General features: G+C 49.4%; 1 protein-coding gene across 1 annotated transcript in view; it reads right to left on the bottom strand.

Moving 5' to 3' along the window:
• Positions 1 to 667: 667 nt before the first annotated feature.
• Positions 668 to 17,487, bottom strand: part of Gramd2a (GRAM domain containing 2A) — a 22,969-nt gene continuing 6,149 nt past the window's right edge. Inside the window, 11 exon segments of the mRNA XM_028774447.1 lie at positions 668 to 776; positions 2,993 to 3,089; positions 3,328 to 3,475; positions 5,109 to 5,171; positions 5,648 to 5,719; positions 5,994 to 6,092; positions 6,682 to 6,785; positions 7,341 to 7,416; positions 7,770 to 7,827; positions 9,073 to 9,165; positions 9,406 to 9,484. Of these exon segments, the coding sequence (XP_028630280.1) occupies positions 668 to 776; positions 2,993 to 3,089; positions 3,328 to 3,475; positions 5,109 to 5,171; positions 5,648 to 5,719; positions 5,994 to 6,092; positions 6,682 to 6,785; positions 7,341 to 7,416; positions 7,770 to 7,827; positions 9,073 to 9,165; positions 9,406 to 9,484 (998 nt within the window).

The raw sequence follows: 17,487 nt of genomic DNA, 5'->3' as shown, positions 1-17,487 counted from the left end.
TTATTTCCCCAACAACCTCCACCCCAACTCCCCTACAAGCACTAGAGTGTGTCGTCATGTGATAGCAAGCCACAATCCAGGTATCAAGGCATGCCCTTTATCCCCAGGGGTGGCCCCCCAGGGCTCTGTCGGTGTGCCAGAACCATTGCTTATAATAAAAAACAAGCCAATGCGCTCTCTACCGCTTAAGTGGCCGCTGAAGCTTAGTGTTCAGAACTCCTCAACTGATGAAAACACAGAAAAACAGTCTCACATTTCGTTTGAGTCCAAAAATTGTAGGAGCCAGTTAATCTGTAAACACGTACATCAGATCACTCGCTGAGGGAAGAGGTGTTGGGGGAGGGTCTGGAGGAAGGATCTAGAATGAGTTCTTCACACTCAGTCTCAGCACAGCCGCAGCATAAACCCCAGGAATCCTTGGTAGAGGCAGCACCCAGAGCATCCTTGGATAAGGTATGAGATGAAGACCTAGTGGCTGTTACCTGGACACGAAAAAGATGCCTACATAAGTGGAATGGCCTAGGGACCCTGCTCCTCTCAAGAGTGGCCCGGAGTGAGATCTGTGTACCCTGCACACATACCCAACCCTGCTCGGGGCCAAACTCAATCAGCAGCAGCCTGACCCTTACCTTCTTCTATCCCAAAGGTATTAGGAAGAGGAAGGGCCTTACCTGTCCCTTGGGAGTGGACTGCCCCAGTTCAGGGAACATAACTGCTGTTCCAGCCGGGAGATTCGGAATGCCAGATAGGACGAGGACAGGACTAGAAAGCAGAGCCTAGAGAAGCAGGGACAAGGGGGGCTTGACTCTTGTCTCGTTCTTGACTTTCTGCTTTTGTTTTGATTTCAAGATCTATTTGTATTCATGTGTGTGCAGGTACTCACAGAGGCCAGGAGAGGGCGTCAGATCACCCGTACCTGGAGTTACAGGTGGTAGTGAACTGTCTGCTAGGAGACACAACTGTACAGGATTAACTGCTGAGCCGTCTCTCCAGCCCCCGTTATGGTTTTTTGTTGCAACAAGGTTACAGGCAGTCCCGGCTGACCTCAGACAGGATCTGTAGTTGAGGATGACCTTCTGCTTCTACCTCCCAGTGGCTAGGATTATAGCCATGAGCAGTCTTGTCTCATTTATCCAGGACTGGGAATCAAACCCTAGCTGTATGCAGGCTAGGCCAGCACTCTATAACTGAGTGGTCCAGCCTGGCCTCAAATCCATGATCCTCCTGCCTTAGCCTCATGGTTCTAGCCATAAGCATCCCAGACCTGGCTAGGAGTTGGACGTTTTTCTAGAAGAAAGGGCATTGGTCTCCAGAGGCTTAGCAGAAATAGCACCAGAATTATCCTGTTTCCGGATTGGAGGGTTTAAAGAGTCCTTTGCTCCTGTTCATTGAACAGCAGACCCTGGCACGTTTTCTTAAAGCCCAAGAGGTGGCCTAAGGCTTGTCTTCTCAGAAATTCTAGCGAGCAGGAATTCAGGGCCCTTCGGGCGAGCTGTGGAGGAAGCCATAGCCAGACAACCGAAGCTATTATCCTACTTGCCCTCTTACTGGCCACCGCGGCTCTTCCTACCCTCCTTCTGGTGGCCATTTAGGGGATGTCAATTTCTAAAGCAGCAGGCCCATTCCCCTAGAGGGTCCGAGGTTATAAATCAAGCCTAGACACAGAGGATGTGATGATGAAGGGTTAACTACCTTGGGTGGACAGAAAAGTTGACTTAACACCTGTGGAAACTTCTAAACACCACATACTAAACCCACTGGTATCTGCCGCTTCTAGACTGCGGGGAACTGACCTGCAGGGCTCTTCCATCCCCAAAGTCCCACTTCCATAGAGACAGAGGCCCTTTAGCTGCTCTGGTCAAAGAAGAAATCTATCTGAGAGATGCTCATCTTCCACCCTCTACTCCCATATGGCCTCCATCAACTCCGTCTAACATTTGGTGCCAAAACCAGGAAGGGCTTTTGGGGTCCCACATCCCAGCCCCTTTCTCTTTGGGTGTCCTTCTCAAGCTCCCCTTACCCACCTCAGTCTTTTCTGACACCCACACCACCGAGCATACGGCTGCTCCCCAAGCTTACTGGGGATTAACAGACACCAATCTCAAGTTGAAACCTCTGAGTTTTTAGACCACCAAATAAATGAGTTTGGTCTTTTCCCTGCCTTTTCTTTTCTCCCCCACTCCCTTTACTGGCTTTCAAGGTGGAGAGCAGAGGTTCTTTGCCAACTGTCTACTGGGTTGCACCCACCACAACTCACAGGAAGGGAAGGTCTGACTGATGTCTTGTGTCTCAGACCAGGCCCTCTCCATAACTCTAGGAAATCTTTGGCTTTTTCACCTGATTTCCACAAGCAGGGGATACCTTCTTCTGCAAATCAGGCTCATCCCTCTCGCCATTCTCTGGTCCTAGATGACTTTGGGAATGACTATAAAGCCTTTCCCCGCCGCCCTGACCCCCGGTTCAAATGAGAGACCCTGCCTTAATACATAAGTTGGAGAGCAACCAGGAAAAACATCTAATGCTAACCAAGGGCTTTCATGTGTACAGGCATACACATGCACTCACATACATGTGAACATGCATACGTATACATATTAAACAATAGAAGTAAAGCAGGAGATGGATGCAGACCAGGCAGAGATCCTGGAAATTGTCCCGATGGTAGGCAGTGGGAGAACGTGTGTTTCCCTGGCTAGTGTTTCTCTCAGTGATCTGACAGGCTCCTCAATTCTGTTAACCCCTTCTCTCCCCCAAGCCAGGGAAGTGGCTGTTCCTTTTCTCAACGGTTTATACTGCCCCTTGTCATAGCACTGTCTGAATCCTAAATACAGGAACTCCGAAATAACCCTGGAAGGATGAGCCATAAGGCCGTCAGAAACCGCCCAAGAGCTTGAGTTGACTTGGAACATTTCCTTGGGTCTAGATAATAACCACTTCCCCCCTCTAGACCCCAATTTCAAACACCTAATTCACACCCAGTATAAACACCTACATCACAAAGATGACTTTGAGAAGCCGGGAATCCCACAGCCTCAGTTCCTGGTCCATGGTGGGCTCTTCCTCCAGTGCATCTTTCTCACAGACAGCCTCTGCAATAGGAGAACAGCTAAGCATCTTCTTGAGGCACAGGGGGCCCCAGTCAGAGCGGGGCAGCTCCCCCTCCCTTCATGTGGTCAAGTTTCTTGGGCTCTTGGACTTCCCATATGGATTTGGAGAAAGAAAGAAACAGCTCTCAGATGCCTGGCTGGTCATGCTGGGCCCCTTTGCGCAGAAGAGAAAGGGTTAAGCCTCTGCAAGCAGTTGCCATAGACAAGATCCTGAACTCACCAGACCCTGGAGGCTTCATGGAGTTTGGGAAGCAGCTATCTGTGGAGTCTGTGGGTATCTGAGAGACACAAGAGATGTTGTCTGGGAGTGACAGGGATGGGGAGGCTGAGTATCCTTTTCTCCACTTCACCTCAGGGATAAGGACTTCCTGCAGAGAAGACAGAACATAGGTATGCCTTGTCCTAAGGAGCCCACTCCAGGGTTATCAATATTTCCCCTGAAATTCCCAATCCAGATGCCACTCAGGAGTAGAATATAGCAACAACATGTCTCTCCTAGCTACTCTCAGGCTGTGGCATCCCTCTGCCAAAAACAGTCTTTTATGAATTAATAACTGTAAGTATATTGTTCAATATTATTACTAAAATGACATTTGGCTGAATTTTACATCACTTAAAATAATTTCAGCCGGGCAGTGGTGGTGCACGCCTTTAATCCCAGCACTTGGGAGTCAGAGGCAGGTGGATTTCTGAGTTCGAGGCCAGCCTGGTCTACAGAGTGAGTTCCAGGACAGTCAGGGCTACACAGAGAAACCCTGTCTCGAAAAACCAAAAAAATAAATAAATAAAATAATTTCAAACATATATACAATGCATTGTAACCATACAGACCCCATTTCCTTCTCTAAGACTTTCCCTTCCACCCAGCCGATCCTTTTTGTCTTCCCAACTAGCCCCCCTCCGACTTTCATGTCTGTTACGTTCTCATTGTTGAGTTTGAGTTCCTCCTACAAGCATGGGCAGCGTACCAGTAGTTAAACCACCAAAGAAAATAAGACTCCCTCCCCCAAAACAGTAACGTTGAAGTCCACGGGGAAGAAGTACAGCGGCTATGTTAGGTCAGAGAATCTGATACATGCTCAGATCTGAGTTCAAGATGACCTCGGATGGTCCAAACTAATCCAGGCTCTTAACCGTGAGCCACCCACTGACCTTGGCAGAGGTGACTTACAGTTCCTATCAGTACAACAGGGGACATCGCCTTCTGCCCCTTGCATGGTGTTCTGTATACTCCATGCTTGGCTAAATGCTTAATAGTTACTGAGGAGGTACCAAACACCTTGAGGCCGCTGTCACTCCATCTCTGCCCTCAAACTCAGCTCTCCCTACCCCAGGGCCTCAGCTCCCAGAGGAAACTGCTGGAGTCTCAGCAAGGTAGAAGTCTGGATTGTCAGTGCCAGCCTTGAAGTTCCTTTTGAAAAGGTTTTGTGTATGGAGGTCGAGGGGTGTGGGGGGGGGGGGAGTTGTCCGCTTGATGTCTGTGTAACCACATGTATTCAGCTAGCTTAGGAGAGGTAGGAAAAGGGTGTTGGATCCCCTGGGGCTGGAGTTACAGACGGTTGTGAGCCACCATGTAGATGCTGGGAATTGAACTCAGGTCCTCTACAAAAGCAGCAACCACTGAATGCTATTATCAACCACTGAGCCACCTCTGTAGCCTCTGGCCTTGGAGTTCTTCTCTAAGGATATGTCTGTGGCTTTGAAGGTCCTCCTTCCTTCAGCAAAAGAAACAATGGATGTTTGGCTCTGCATGCATTTGGTATAGGATTCAATCTGGTCCGTATTTGAAGGAGAGACTTCTAAGAGTCAGGATAGACTCTTAGAGAGAGCTAGTCTGCTAAGTACCCATTATGTGGTTTGCCTGGCATGTAGTCTAGGATACCCTCTGGCCCAGTGTGGCCGCTGGCTCTAGAACCTGGTGCCTTAATTCCACGTGGTAGTCCCAAAGTTTTGAAGGGCCCTGCTCACTCTTGGGCCCTTGCTCCCAGCCTCAGCTCTCACCGGGGACTCGCACTCGGCCTCCTCTGGAAATTTCCTTAGGCTCAGACTCTTCTTGCTGGAAGGCTGGGGAGGAAAGGGAACAGGCAAGATCAAACACAGGGAGACCCCTGTAAATAAGCTACTCGGTGTCAAGCAAAGCCCAGGTCACAGCGCTTGTTCAAGGTTAGGGGTATTTTGTCCTACTATAGATGGGCAGATCCCTCTCAACTAAATCATTTTCTCTGACCCTGCCCCCTCCCTACTTCTCCGTCACCTTGGCCAGAGGTCATACAGAGAAGCAGCCATACGTTCCTGTCTACTAAGGAGACATAGGTGAGGGCAAACGGACAGATGAGCACACGCAAGGACAAACCAAAAGATGTTCAGTGATGCACGGTCCAAATACAGCCTCTGGTGCTCTGAGCCCTGACATTCAGTCCCTCCCCCCTACCCCCACTCCCATTCCCTAGTGCTAGAGAGACAGGCTAATCTTCCCTAACTGCGTCTCCCAAGACCTGGGTGCAGTCTCCCAGTTCAACCCTCGCCTCTGGGGTCCATACCTGTAGGTGAGTGCAGACCCTCCTCAGTGTGTCATATACACTGTCCCGGGAAAGCAGAGACACAAAGACATACTGGGGCATGAAAAGAAAACAGAAAGTACTAGGGTGAGAGGGGACTTCTTAGTCTATGAGTTGGGGGGTAAACCCCTAAGATTATGGGGTCATGAGAACCAACAAGACCTCCCACCTGGGGAAGTTTCTCCTTTCTCATTAGCCTGAAACATGTGCTGGAAAGCTCCCTGGCAGGGACAAGGAAGGGTCTGGGAGTAGGCCAGTATCAGGCCTTGAATTTCTGGAGCTATGATGGGGAAAAGGACAGGAGATGTTGGCCCAGAAACTCACAGACCTTCTGGCTGGTGTTTGTGGTGATGGCTAGTCCATTGGGAAGAAGGCGTGCCATCTTGTGTTTTTTGATCAATTGCACAGATACCACAGGAATGACCACCTGAGAGAGAGGCGGGGGGCATGCTTTTCTCAGGACTTACCCCGCAAGGACACAGACCCTTAGCTCTCTGCACTGGCTTTCCATAGCTAGCACTCAGCCAATAATGTTTACCCTGTTGACGCCATGTTTGTGTGTGGTAGCGGGGGTGGGAGGCATCTAGACCTTCCACTTTCTCATTCAGGGTACCCTTCCAACTATCCCTCTCTCCCTGCCCCAGCCTTGATAACCCACTGCTTCAGATTTCAAGTCCCCTGAGCTGGCTCTTAGTGACTCCCCATAAAAATGACACTGCCCTCTGACCCTGACATTTCTGAGATACCTGAAGCTAGCATAATCTAGCTGTCAACTGTTCAGGCCAGATGTATGGTCAAGATCAGGCCTGTGTTTCAGAAGAACTTCTTCCCTGAACATGGGATGAGATATCTTGATACTGCTCATCCAACCAGTGAGCGGCCTCACCATGTGCTGAGCACACAGAGGAACAGGCAGGAATGGCTTGAGGCATGCCCACAGGACAGAGGACTGTCCCTTCCCTGGTCCAGGGCAGGGCCCTTCCTGGGTAATAGCAACCCTTACTACTCATTACTACCTTGATATCCTTGCCAAAGAGGCTGGCATGGAAGCAAAGCCAGTTGGGTGAGATATAGAGCCGACCGTGGAGAAGGAAGTCTCTCTGGAGGGCACAGGAACACACTGAGAAGTCACAGGAGAAAAACCAGCCATGAGTAAGGTTACCCCCAGAGAATCCATCTTTTCACCTGTCCTCAACCTCTCCTGTCCCCATCCCAAACAATCTAGCCACAAGTATTCAAAGGACCCTTCCAAGAATCCTGAGTGTCCCACCCCACCCCACCAGACTGCTAGATGTTTTCTCTTTCTCTATTACCCACGAGGTCTGAACAACTTCCAGCCCAGATCTCCAGCACTGGATTTCTGTTACCTCAGGATGAGGCTTTACCCTTCCAAGAAAAGAGGTTTAGATTGTGAAAATGTCCCTCCATGCTCAGTGAGAGGCCTGGGCAGGGGACAACACTCACCGATGAGAGGGGAACAGAAAGATGACAGTCTTAGCTTTCCTCAAGCGAACCTGCATAACTCAACTCCACATCCCAAACCACCCAACTCCTCATGTGTTTGAAGAAAAAAGGACCAAGTGCATCTAAATTGCTCCCGTATGTAAATTAAGCATAAAAATACCCCAAGTAGATGACCTGGGTGCTCACCAGCCATGGGCTGGAAACAGCTCACCTTTGAGAACCATCTCCTCCAAGGGGATATCTTTAAACAGCTTGTGGTATTGTTGGTTGTATTTGCTCAGTAGTGTCTGCAAACGTAAGACCCAGCTCTGTGAGACTGGAGGCTAGAGATCAGACCACCACAGGGCCTTGCTCCAGCCACCAGGAGGTAATGCCACAGGGACCCCCTGGAAACTTTGCCTGAAGCCTCTGGTAAACAGGTATGAAGTTCTAAGCCTAGCTCATCTCCTGTTAATGTTGAGCTCTGACAGGGAACCAGTGACTAAAGGGGACACATTATCCCCACCAAGGCAAGGGCACTTACTCAGGTCTCCTGGGTTCCTGCGGTAAGAGGCTTGTGGCCAAGGGGCCAATAGTGAGTTTGGGCATCCCAGGGCACTTCCCTCAGTGAGCAGGACAGAGGCAGCCCACACACACTTACCCCTTCCCGGCCATACTTCTTTATCTCTTCACCCTTTGAGCCTTCTGACCAGTGCAGACTGCAAAGGAGACATTCCATTCCAGGCACAAGAAACCCTTGAGTCCTGCCCAAGTATCCTCTCAGTGCCAAGTCTGCCCTGGCTTTGCCCCAGAAGACTGGAGCAGAGATTGGAGACTAAGGCCCTTCTCTAAGAAACACAGTAAGTGATAAGAACACAAGCACACCGCTCCTCTCTGGGGAAGGACACTCACAAGGCCCCCTTCTCAAGCAGATCTGAGTGCCACACCCACAAAGGTAAGCTTGGCCTGAGCATCGGCCTCTCAAGATGCTGAGTAGCAAAGACACTCCAATTTCTTTAGCCAAGGAGTAGGCAGAGGCACAAGCAATGTTGGTTTGGGGTTGTACACAATGGAAGAATTAGACTCACAGCTCCAGGGCCATGATCTGGACAGATCTACCCTCCTTGAAGCCTCCTTGGACAGCCTGCAGTTCCTCATTGAGACACTCAGTACACTCAACTGACTTACTGAGGTTACCGATCAGGAAAGAACTCGCTGAAATACAAAGCTTTGCCCTGGCCAGGTTGGCCCAAGGACAGGTGGGCAGGGTAGAGACTAGTAACCTGAGATGCCTGGCCCCTGCTAGGTCCCAACACACGGGGACAGGCTGGAGGGTGGGAGGAAGAGGCCTCAGCGGTCTGTGTCCAACCTACACGGCATGCTAAGGGATCCTGCCTCTCTGTCTCTGTCTCTCTCTGTCTCTCTGTCTCTGTCTCTGTCTCTCTCTCTCTCTCTCTCTCTCTCTCTCTCTGTCTCTCTCTCTCATTTGTATGTGTGCAGGTGTGTATGTATGTATGTATGCTTGTGTGTGTGTATACTTGTGTGTGTATATATACTTTTGTGCGTGTGCGTGTGCGTGTGCGTGTGCGTGTGCGTGTGCGTGTGTGTGTGTAAGCCAGATGGCAACCGTGAATGTCATCCTTAAGAACGCTATCCTCCTCTTTGGAGGCAGTGTCTCTCACCAGTCCAGTTAGGCTAGACTGGCTGTCCAGTAAACCTTGCAGACCCTCCTGTTCTAGCTCCGCAGCACCACACAAGACACAAACACACACCAACATAACTGGTCTTTTCCTTTTCACATGGGTGTTGGGATTGAACTCAGGTCCTCGTGCTTGGACAGACAAGCACTTTGCTGACTGAGGTGTCTCCCTAGCCCCTTAAGGTCCCCTTGGTCATCAGGTTATAGCCTGACAATTCCCACCCTTCCCTGTCTGGACTTATCTCTGATTGGGAAGGGGCCTCACCTGCTATCTGGGGGCTCCGGGACCTTTCCTGGTTTCTCTGTGCAGGGCACATGGCTCTTCAGAGGTGCCATCTTCCTGTGCATTTGTTGGTTGCTAGAGAGAAATGCTCCGGGTTAGAAAGGGAAATTTGGGGGCATCTTTTCCTATTAGTTCCACTGTGTTCAAGGCCGCTGCTCTGTCCCCTACCCTTTGATGTACAGGGTAAAGCTTAAGACGTCATAATTCGGAGCCTCCTTCGAATGCTGTGCCCATTAACCCAGTGACCAGCACTCCAAGAGGGAATTCATTTCTCCACGTCCTGGCACTAGCATGGGTCTCGTCGGCCTTTCTCACCCCTACCAATCTGATAGGCAAAAATACATCCTCTTCATTTGAATGTTGTCACTGATAGGTGTCTCCCACAGCACATCACCTAGAAACCTAAAGCTCAGTTAATGCCTGGCCCAGAACGAAAGAAAATCAGTCTGTCAGCCTCCTTTTAACTCCTAGGCAACTGCTAGTCCAGGCAGAGTGGAGCTCCTGCCCCACCCTAGAGGAAGGACGCAGACTTGTTCATGCTGAAAGCAGAAGTTTCAAAGGTGCCCAGGCAGCTACTGTAAACTCTCGGGTTCTGGGAAAGGCCGCTGTGCACAGGATCCTTTATCAAAAGTTAGAGATGTGCAAGGTGGCTTCCAGTCGGCCTAGCCGTGAGTGTAGCTAGGATGGGTGGGGCTCCCCCAGACTAGGAAGTGGTGGCCTCAGTCACCTTCAGACAGTTAGAGTACCTCAGCCATAATAGGCAAACTATTTCAAAAATGTCTCAACTCAGGAGGAAGAAGATATTCTTCTCCTGGGCAGGTGGGGCCCCTTAGGAGCCTCTGAGGTCCCACCTCTACCCAGCACTTTCACAGACTAGGGTTCCCCCCTTCCTGCTTTTCTATCAGTAAAGCCTGCATAGCCCCAACTGAGTGCGCTCAGGAGTTCTTAAGGAAGTGGGGTGGCCAAGAAGCAGGGTCAAGGCAGGGCAGTTCGAAGTCTAGGCTATGTAACAAGGTCCTGTGTACTGGTCCTACTGCATGTAAATAACCGGAATAAGCAGCTGTTAGCCGAAGCCTGAGAATCCCAAAGGCTCAGTCCCTCAGTTCCAAGGCAAAGCTCTCTTTTTTCAGGCTGGGAAGAGAGCTCAGTCTGTAAAGTATTTCTATGCAAATGGAAAGACAGGAAATCAAATCTGAGAAGCCACCTGAACACAGCAGGGGTGAGGCGCGCACACACACACACACACACACACACACACACACACACACACTGTAACCCCAGGAGGCATGGGGCACACACACTGTAACCCCAGGACTGGGGAAGCAGAGGCTCTCTGGGCAGTCAACCAAACCTACGAGGAAAGCTCCAGGACAATGAAAGACTCTGTCTCAAAACAGCAAGGTCAGCTCCTGAGGAACACGACCCAAGACGGATCTTTGGCCACCACACGTGTGCGCACATATGCATATGTACAACTGCAACATATGTGTGTGCACTTACATGCAAAGAAACACCTTGTCTTCTTTTTTTTTTAAGATTTATTCATTTTATGTATATGAGTACACTCTAGCTGTCTTCAGACACACCAGAAGAGGGCATTGGATCCCATTACAGATGGTTGTGAGCCACTGTGTAGTTGCTGGGAATTGAACTCAGGACCTCTGGAAGAGCAGACAGTGGTCTTGACCACTGAGCCATCTCCCCAGCCCCACACCTTGTCTTCTTTAAAATTACAGACTTAGTTCAAGGTCTCCCAGGACCCTTGGAGTTTTTTCACTCTGGCACCCTCTAACCACAATGCTGCATATGTCAGGAAACTTGACCCCAATAAGGGACAGGCCCTGGTCAGGGTTACATTGTAAAGGTCCAGGCAACCTCACTCATAAAACTGGCCTAGTCACATGTGAACTGGTGACCTCTGTACTCAACCTCACAGAGGGTTTGAGACATTCGTCACCATACACAGGTATACACTGCATGCTGTTTCAGCCAAAATGGTCAAGTCATATCTAGCTCCAAAAGATCACCCCACCCAGTAATGTCATAGGCATACTCTCCACCGTGTTTGCACACAGCAAAATCTATTCCTGACGCATTTTTTAGAATATTTCTCTGTGGTGAAATGAGACATGGTTATATATACTGAATGATAGGCTGTATATTTACTGAGTGACAGGCTGTATATTAGTGATTCTACCCTCGGGTGCTAAGTATGAAGCGTCTATAAATGATTGAAACTATCCCTTATAAAATTCCCTAATTGTTGGGAAGTAGTAGCACACACCTTTGATCCCAGCACTCAGGAGGCAGAGGCAGGTGGATCTCTGTGAGTTCAAGTCCAGCCTGGTCTACAGAACAGTTTCAGGACAGCCATGGCTACACAGAGAAACCCTGTCTTGAAACAAAAAAAAAACGAAAACAAAAACAAAAAAACAAAAAAAACCAAAAAAACCAAAACAAAAAAAAAAACCAAAGAATTCCCTAAGAGTTGCTGAGAGTGTGGTTCAGTTGGTAGCAGCTTGTAGGAGGTCTTGAGTTTGAGTCAGCCTGGACTCCATAACGCGAACTCTTTCAAAGAAGAGAAAGAGGAGGAGGAGACGAGTTATATTCAAGTCCTTTCTTTACCATGTTCTTAATCTTAAGCATAATGTGTGTTTTATATAAATTGATTACATAACACATAACGTTGCTTGGCTTCTGTTGTTTCTCGTGATTTCATAAGAAATTCTCCGCCATTTCCTCCTGAGACAGACTACCTGTCATGTCTGCTCGGTTTCTCTCTCTCTCTCTCTCTCTCTCTCTCTCTCTCTCTCTCTCTCGCTCTTTAGAGTCACCTTCCGTTTGCTATCTGCTATGCCAAGTAGCCCAGTGATCCTCACCAGAAGGAAGAGGTGTTCTCTACATCCAAGCCTTCTTTTGGAAATAGGCTTGTCTTCACCTTTGCTAATATTTTGATATCAACAAACATGTCCTTTTTCTATGGGGGTGGGGTGTTCTGTGCTTTTGGGTTTTGTTCTGCTGACAGAATGAACAGCTTACTTTCTTTCTTTAAAATGTTATTTACTCTGTCGGGGTGGGGCACATACCACCACACCTGTGTGGACTTCAGAGGACAACTTGTAGGAGTCAGTTCTGTATCATGTGGGTTCCAAGGGCTGAACTCAGGTCATTGGGTTCATTAAAGCAGGATACCAAGAGGAGTTTGGTGTGGCTTCAGGGGCGGAGCACCCACAGCCTCTTCCAAGAAGAAATTTGATAGTCAGTTGTAGGCACTAAGGAACGAAAGGTTTCCAGTTATAAAGTAAGAGCAGCTTTTATATGTGATTGGTAAGATGATGACAAGCCAGTCAGCAATCCTGCAATAATGCTTCTGGCCCGGGGACCCTGCCTAGGTGAGCAAACGCACACAGCGTCTAAACTCTTCAGCTCAGACTTCCTATTCACTAGGCATGGATTCTCCCCTCTAGTGCCTGTTTCAATGAATGAAGATTAAAAGCAAACTCAGGATACAGCTCAGTGGGTAGAGGAAAGCCCTACATCCCCAGCGCCACATATAATCCCAGCATACCTACAATTCCAGCACTCAGGAAGTAGAAGCAGGAAGAACAGAGCTTCAAGGTCATACTTAATTACATAGAGAATTCAAGACCAGCCTGGGATCTGTCTGGTAAGAATGGTGCGCCAGGAAGATGGGTCAGTGGGTAAAGGTACCTGCTGGCAAGACCAAAAACCTAAATTTGATCACTGGGACCCACACACTGGAAGGAGAAACAGGGTCTTATTCATCTACTTTATGTATATGAGTGCTGTCTGCATGCACACCAGAAGGAATCAGATCCCATTACAGATGGTTATGAGCCACCATGTGGTTGCTGGGAATTGAACTCAGGACCTCTGGAAGAGCAGGCAAGTGCTTTCGACCTCTGAACATCTCTCCAACCCCCATAAAACCATACTTTTTTATTGGTATTGTTTTTTGTTTGTTTGTTTGTTTGTTTGTTTTTTCAAGACAGGGTTGTATTGTGTAGCCTGTCCTAAAACTCACTCCATAGACCAGGCTGGCCTTGAACTCACAGAGATCTGCCTGCCTCTGCCTCCCAAATGTTGGGACTAAAGGTGTACAGCACTACCATCACGAGGCTGAGAATAGACTCTAGGAAATTGTCCTCTGACCTCAGAACCCATGCATATGCCTACATGCATGCACATACACATGTAAATAAATAAGAAAAAAATTAAAGTACAAGGAAGGAGACAGAGCTGGGCGGTGCAGCACAATCCTGTGATCCCAGCACTTGGGAGGCAGAGGCAAGGAATCCCAGCCTGGTCTTCCTCAGCAAGTTTCAAGGAAGCTCATACCAAGACTCTCAAAAGACAGAAAAGAGCTGGTGAGATGCCTCAGTAGATTAAGGAACCTCTAAGCCAGAGGACCTGAGTCTGATTCCTGGGAGCCACCTGCTAGGAGGAGAGAATTGATACCCACGAATTTCTCTCTGACATCCACACTCACGCAGAAGCACATGCATATCCCCTCATCACACACACACACGTGTGCATGTGTGCGTATATACACAAAGAAATGAATTAATAAAAATTAAATGCCATCTGAAGTCCGGGCAGGCCTGTCAGGCCATGGGGCGCCTGACAACTACTTGGATTTTGACCCAGAGGATCAGAAGGGCACAGTAGGAACGTGGTGCTCAACCCTCTCTCTGCCTGACTCTGCTGGCAGTTGATGCCCAGACATCTGTCACTGACTTTTTCCTGAAAGCAGTTTCTCATAGCCCAAGGGTCATAGGTAAAGGTCTACTATCTTCAGTGTTATCCCATGCCTGTGTTCCAACTGTGGAGTTAATATTAGGGTCTAGGATCCTGAAATCTGTCATTTTTTTTACATTGAAAACCTCATTTTTATCTTATGTGTAGATATGTATGCCTGAGTATGGTCTGTGCACTAATCCGGCGAGCGCTCTCCGCAGCTAGAGAGATCCCCTTGGTTCTACAGCTACATGTGCCTGGGAGCTGCCGGATGTGAGCACTGGGTCCTCTGCAAGAGCAGGACATGCTCTTAACCACTGAGCAACCTCTCCAGCCCCAAATCTGTATTTCTTCACTCAGAACCACAGTAATGAAAGGGATGGAACAGGGAAATGGTAACATCTTCCAACCTTAAAGGGAGGACCACGGACTGGAAAACTCAAACAAGGTCCTCTCCTGAGCTGAGCCAGGTCTAAAGCAGGCAAGCAAGCCTCACAGAGGACACAGCAGGGGTCTGCAGCAGGGGTCTGGAGCCCATGGGCAGGTCCAGAACTCCCGAACCCTCCCTCCCTTCCCTCTCTTCCTTTCTTCCTGGAAACTTACTGAGGTTATCACTGCTCCTGGTCTGGGGTCTACCCTGGGCAACAGAGTAGGTTGGGCAGCAGCAAAGGAGAGGCCAAGAAATGGTGATGTGAGAGGAAAGAACAGCAAGGTGTGGGGAGCAGGGGTGCAAGTCTAGCTGCCTCCCACAGGCATCACAGATAGGACCCACGGGTCAATATCCTCCCCGACAGACACTTCCAAATCTACGTCCCTAACCCAGACAACTCATTCCCTCCCAAGCTTCTGTGTCTGGAGGAGTCTATTAGAGTGGGCTCAGAACCACCCCCTTCCCATCCCCAAGATGCTGCTTTCTAAGCAACCAGTGTCCACAAAAAAGGGTGGACCCCTCCACAGTTACCTCCAGCCAGAATCCTCAACTCATTCTCCTTCCACCCCACATGGCTCTGACAGCCTGAACACCACTTAATCACAATGTCTGTTTTGCCACTGAAGATGCAGCAGGCGAGCCCAAGCCACTACTGCCCTCTCCCCACCCTCTTGGACTCCAGGCAGCCTCTCCCTGGCCAAGCCTGCCCTGGCCTCACCCTCACACGCTTGCCTCCTCCTGTTGAAACTGGAGTTAGAATTTGCTACTTCGTCCAGGCCTGAAGCTCTTTCTGTGCTCACAGTTGCTGCCCTACCCCAGGCACTCACTTTCCTTGCCAGAGCCCCTCACATGGAGCTCCCTTCCCCTGCTGATCTACCTGGAGAGTTCAGGATCTTCTTTGAACCTCCAGTTTCAATGTCTCCCTGTGTGGAATGTGAGGACTGCTCGTTTCCCTCTCTGCGCTCCTCACCCTTCCTTCCCTTGCTCTATTTACAGGTCTTCCCTCCTCAGGTGACTCTGCATCCCTCACACATCAACACTCAGTGCTGAAGGGAGGAAGAGAGGAGGGAGGCGGGAAGAGAAGAGGGAAGAGAAGCCAAGGAGAAGGTAGGAAGAATAAGTCAGAAATAAGTGTTGCCTAGTGGGAAAGAAAGAGAAAGGATGGGCAGATGTACAGACGGACAACAGAAGCTGGCAAGCTTACCCACACTGGATCCTTCTTTTCAGGAGTCCTGGTCTGTAGGGGAGGCAGGTAATCCTGGCCTAGCACCAGGACTCTCTCAACCTACCCTGCTTGACTGATCAAGAGGGACGTAGATGGCACGTAGAAGCATGAAGAGAACTAGACAGCCAGGTGTGGTGTACACGCCTGTGATCCCGAACTTGGGAAGTAGAGGCATCAGGATCAGGATTCAAGATCATCCTTGACTACACACTGAGTTCCAGGCCAGCTGGAATATGAGATCCTGTCTCTAAAATAGAAGGAAAGAGAAGAGAAGAGAGAATAAGGAGAAGACAGGGAGGAGGAGAAGAGAAAGGAGACAGACAGGTAGGAAGAGGAGGAGGAGAAAAGAGGAAGAGAAAGAAGAGAAGGAAAAGAAGTATTTGGTTTCAGACTCTGGGACAAGGGGCTGAGGTGCATATTTTACATACCAAAGCAGACCTGGCCTCCAGGTTTTCCCAGCATTCCTCAGTCCCTACCCTGCATACCCTAACCCCAACCCTGAACTGTCCAGCCAGGGGCTGGGCTGCCCTTCCCCAAGAGGCTCTTCCCTATAGAATGCAGACATTTTAGTCTCTCTCTCCTTCTCCTTCTTCCCCTTCTCTCTCTGTGCACTTTTCTCTTCCCACCCCGCCCCACTTTTCTCCCCCCATGGTGACTTCCCTGGCCTTTTGGGGCCTTGGGGCCACTGAACTCTCCCCAGAACAGCTTCCCAATAAACCTGCATTTAATATAATCTAATCTGGCTTGAATTGGCTCATTTCATCAGTGGAGAAATGACCTATCAAGAAGGAATAGGAGGAGAAGGAAAAGGAGAGACAACAGGAGAAGGGGACCATCACAAGCCGATATGAGATATCTACTGTGTTGAAACAAACCCTGCAGCCTCTGTTGTACTGGGCTGCACTCCTCCAGGCCTGTCTGTGGCTCCAGGCAATGCTCCCCCAAGTTCACTAGCGCCCCACCCCACCCCGCCTTAGACCTTCCCAGCCTCAGAGAAGAGTTCTCTCCCTCCAGGTCTCATCTGAGCCCCTGGAAGTAGCAATGTCTATGGCCAATGCTGAAATCTCAGCCAGGCCTGACCCCCCTGAACCAGAAGGACCTCACAGTTCCCAGGGGAGTGGTTGCCTAGGTGGCTTCTCCCCTAGGAAGGTACCCACACTCTCCCAGGTTGACTTCTTGTGGACTTCTGAGTTATTGGAGCTCCTTGTGGGTCCTGACAACTCTTCTCAAAGGCCCAGAGCCAATACCACCTTCATAGCCAGCCAAGACACTAAGCCTCTGTGGTCTCCAAGGAGAAAACTGCCAACAACACTGCTCTCCTCAGACAAAGGCCACATCACCATGCAGGCCCCTGACAGGACAAACCCAAACTATGTGGACGTAGCCACAAGGGACAGGAAGCTGGGTAGACTTCTGGCCTGGGTGGAACTTCAAAAGCCAAGGCTCAGGAAGCCGAGCTCGTGTTGAGATTCTGCCATGATGCAGTTCCAAATCCTCCAGGCCTCTCCTTCCTACCCTCATGCCTCTGCTCACCTCCCACCTAACAGAGGAAGGATACCTCCTGTTAGCATTAATGTGGATTCTTCTAACTGATACACTTTAGAATTACCAGCAGGACTTTAGAGTGGTAAGACGGACAAACAAGCAAAAACAGCGCCGTGGTTGGACAAGTCCATAATCACTGCCCGCAGGAGGCTAAGGCAGAGGGTGCCGGGGTCAAAGCCATTCTACAATATACAGTATGTTTAAGGATAGTCTGAGCCATATTTAAAAAACAAAAGTGCCCGGGAAGATAGGCCAGTGAGTAAAGCATTTGGCAAGCATGGGGATCTGAGTTCAAATCCTCAGGATCCAAGCAGAGCTCACTGTAACTTTAGTGCTCTGAGAAGCTGAGACAGGAGACTCCTTCAAAGTCTCCAAAGCCTGAGGACCGGCTAGCCTAGCTTACAACAACAGTAGAGCACAAAAAAAAAAAAAAAAAAAA

Source organism: Grammomys surdaster, unplaced genomic scaffold, assembly GCF_004785775.1.
Source record: "Grammomys surdaster isolate TR1022 unplaced genomic scaffold, NIH_TR_1.0 241, whole genome shotgun sequence".
In the NCBI taxonomy this organism is placed as follows: domain Eukaryota; kingdom Metazoa; phylum Chordata; class Mammalia; order Rodentia; family Muridae; genus Grammomys; species Grammomys surdaster.
The sequence above is the reverse complement of the archived record's forward strand: the minus strand, read 5'-3'. Positions and strand labels throughout refer to the sequence as shown.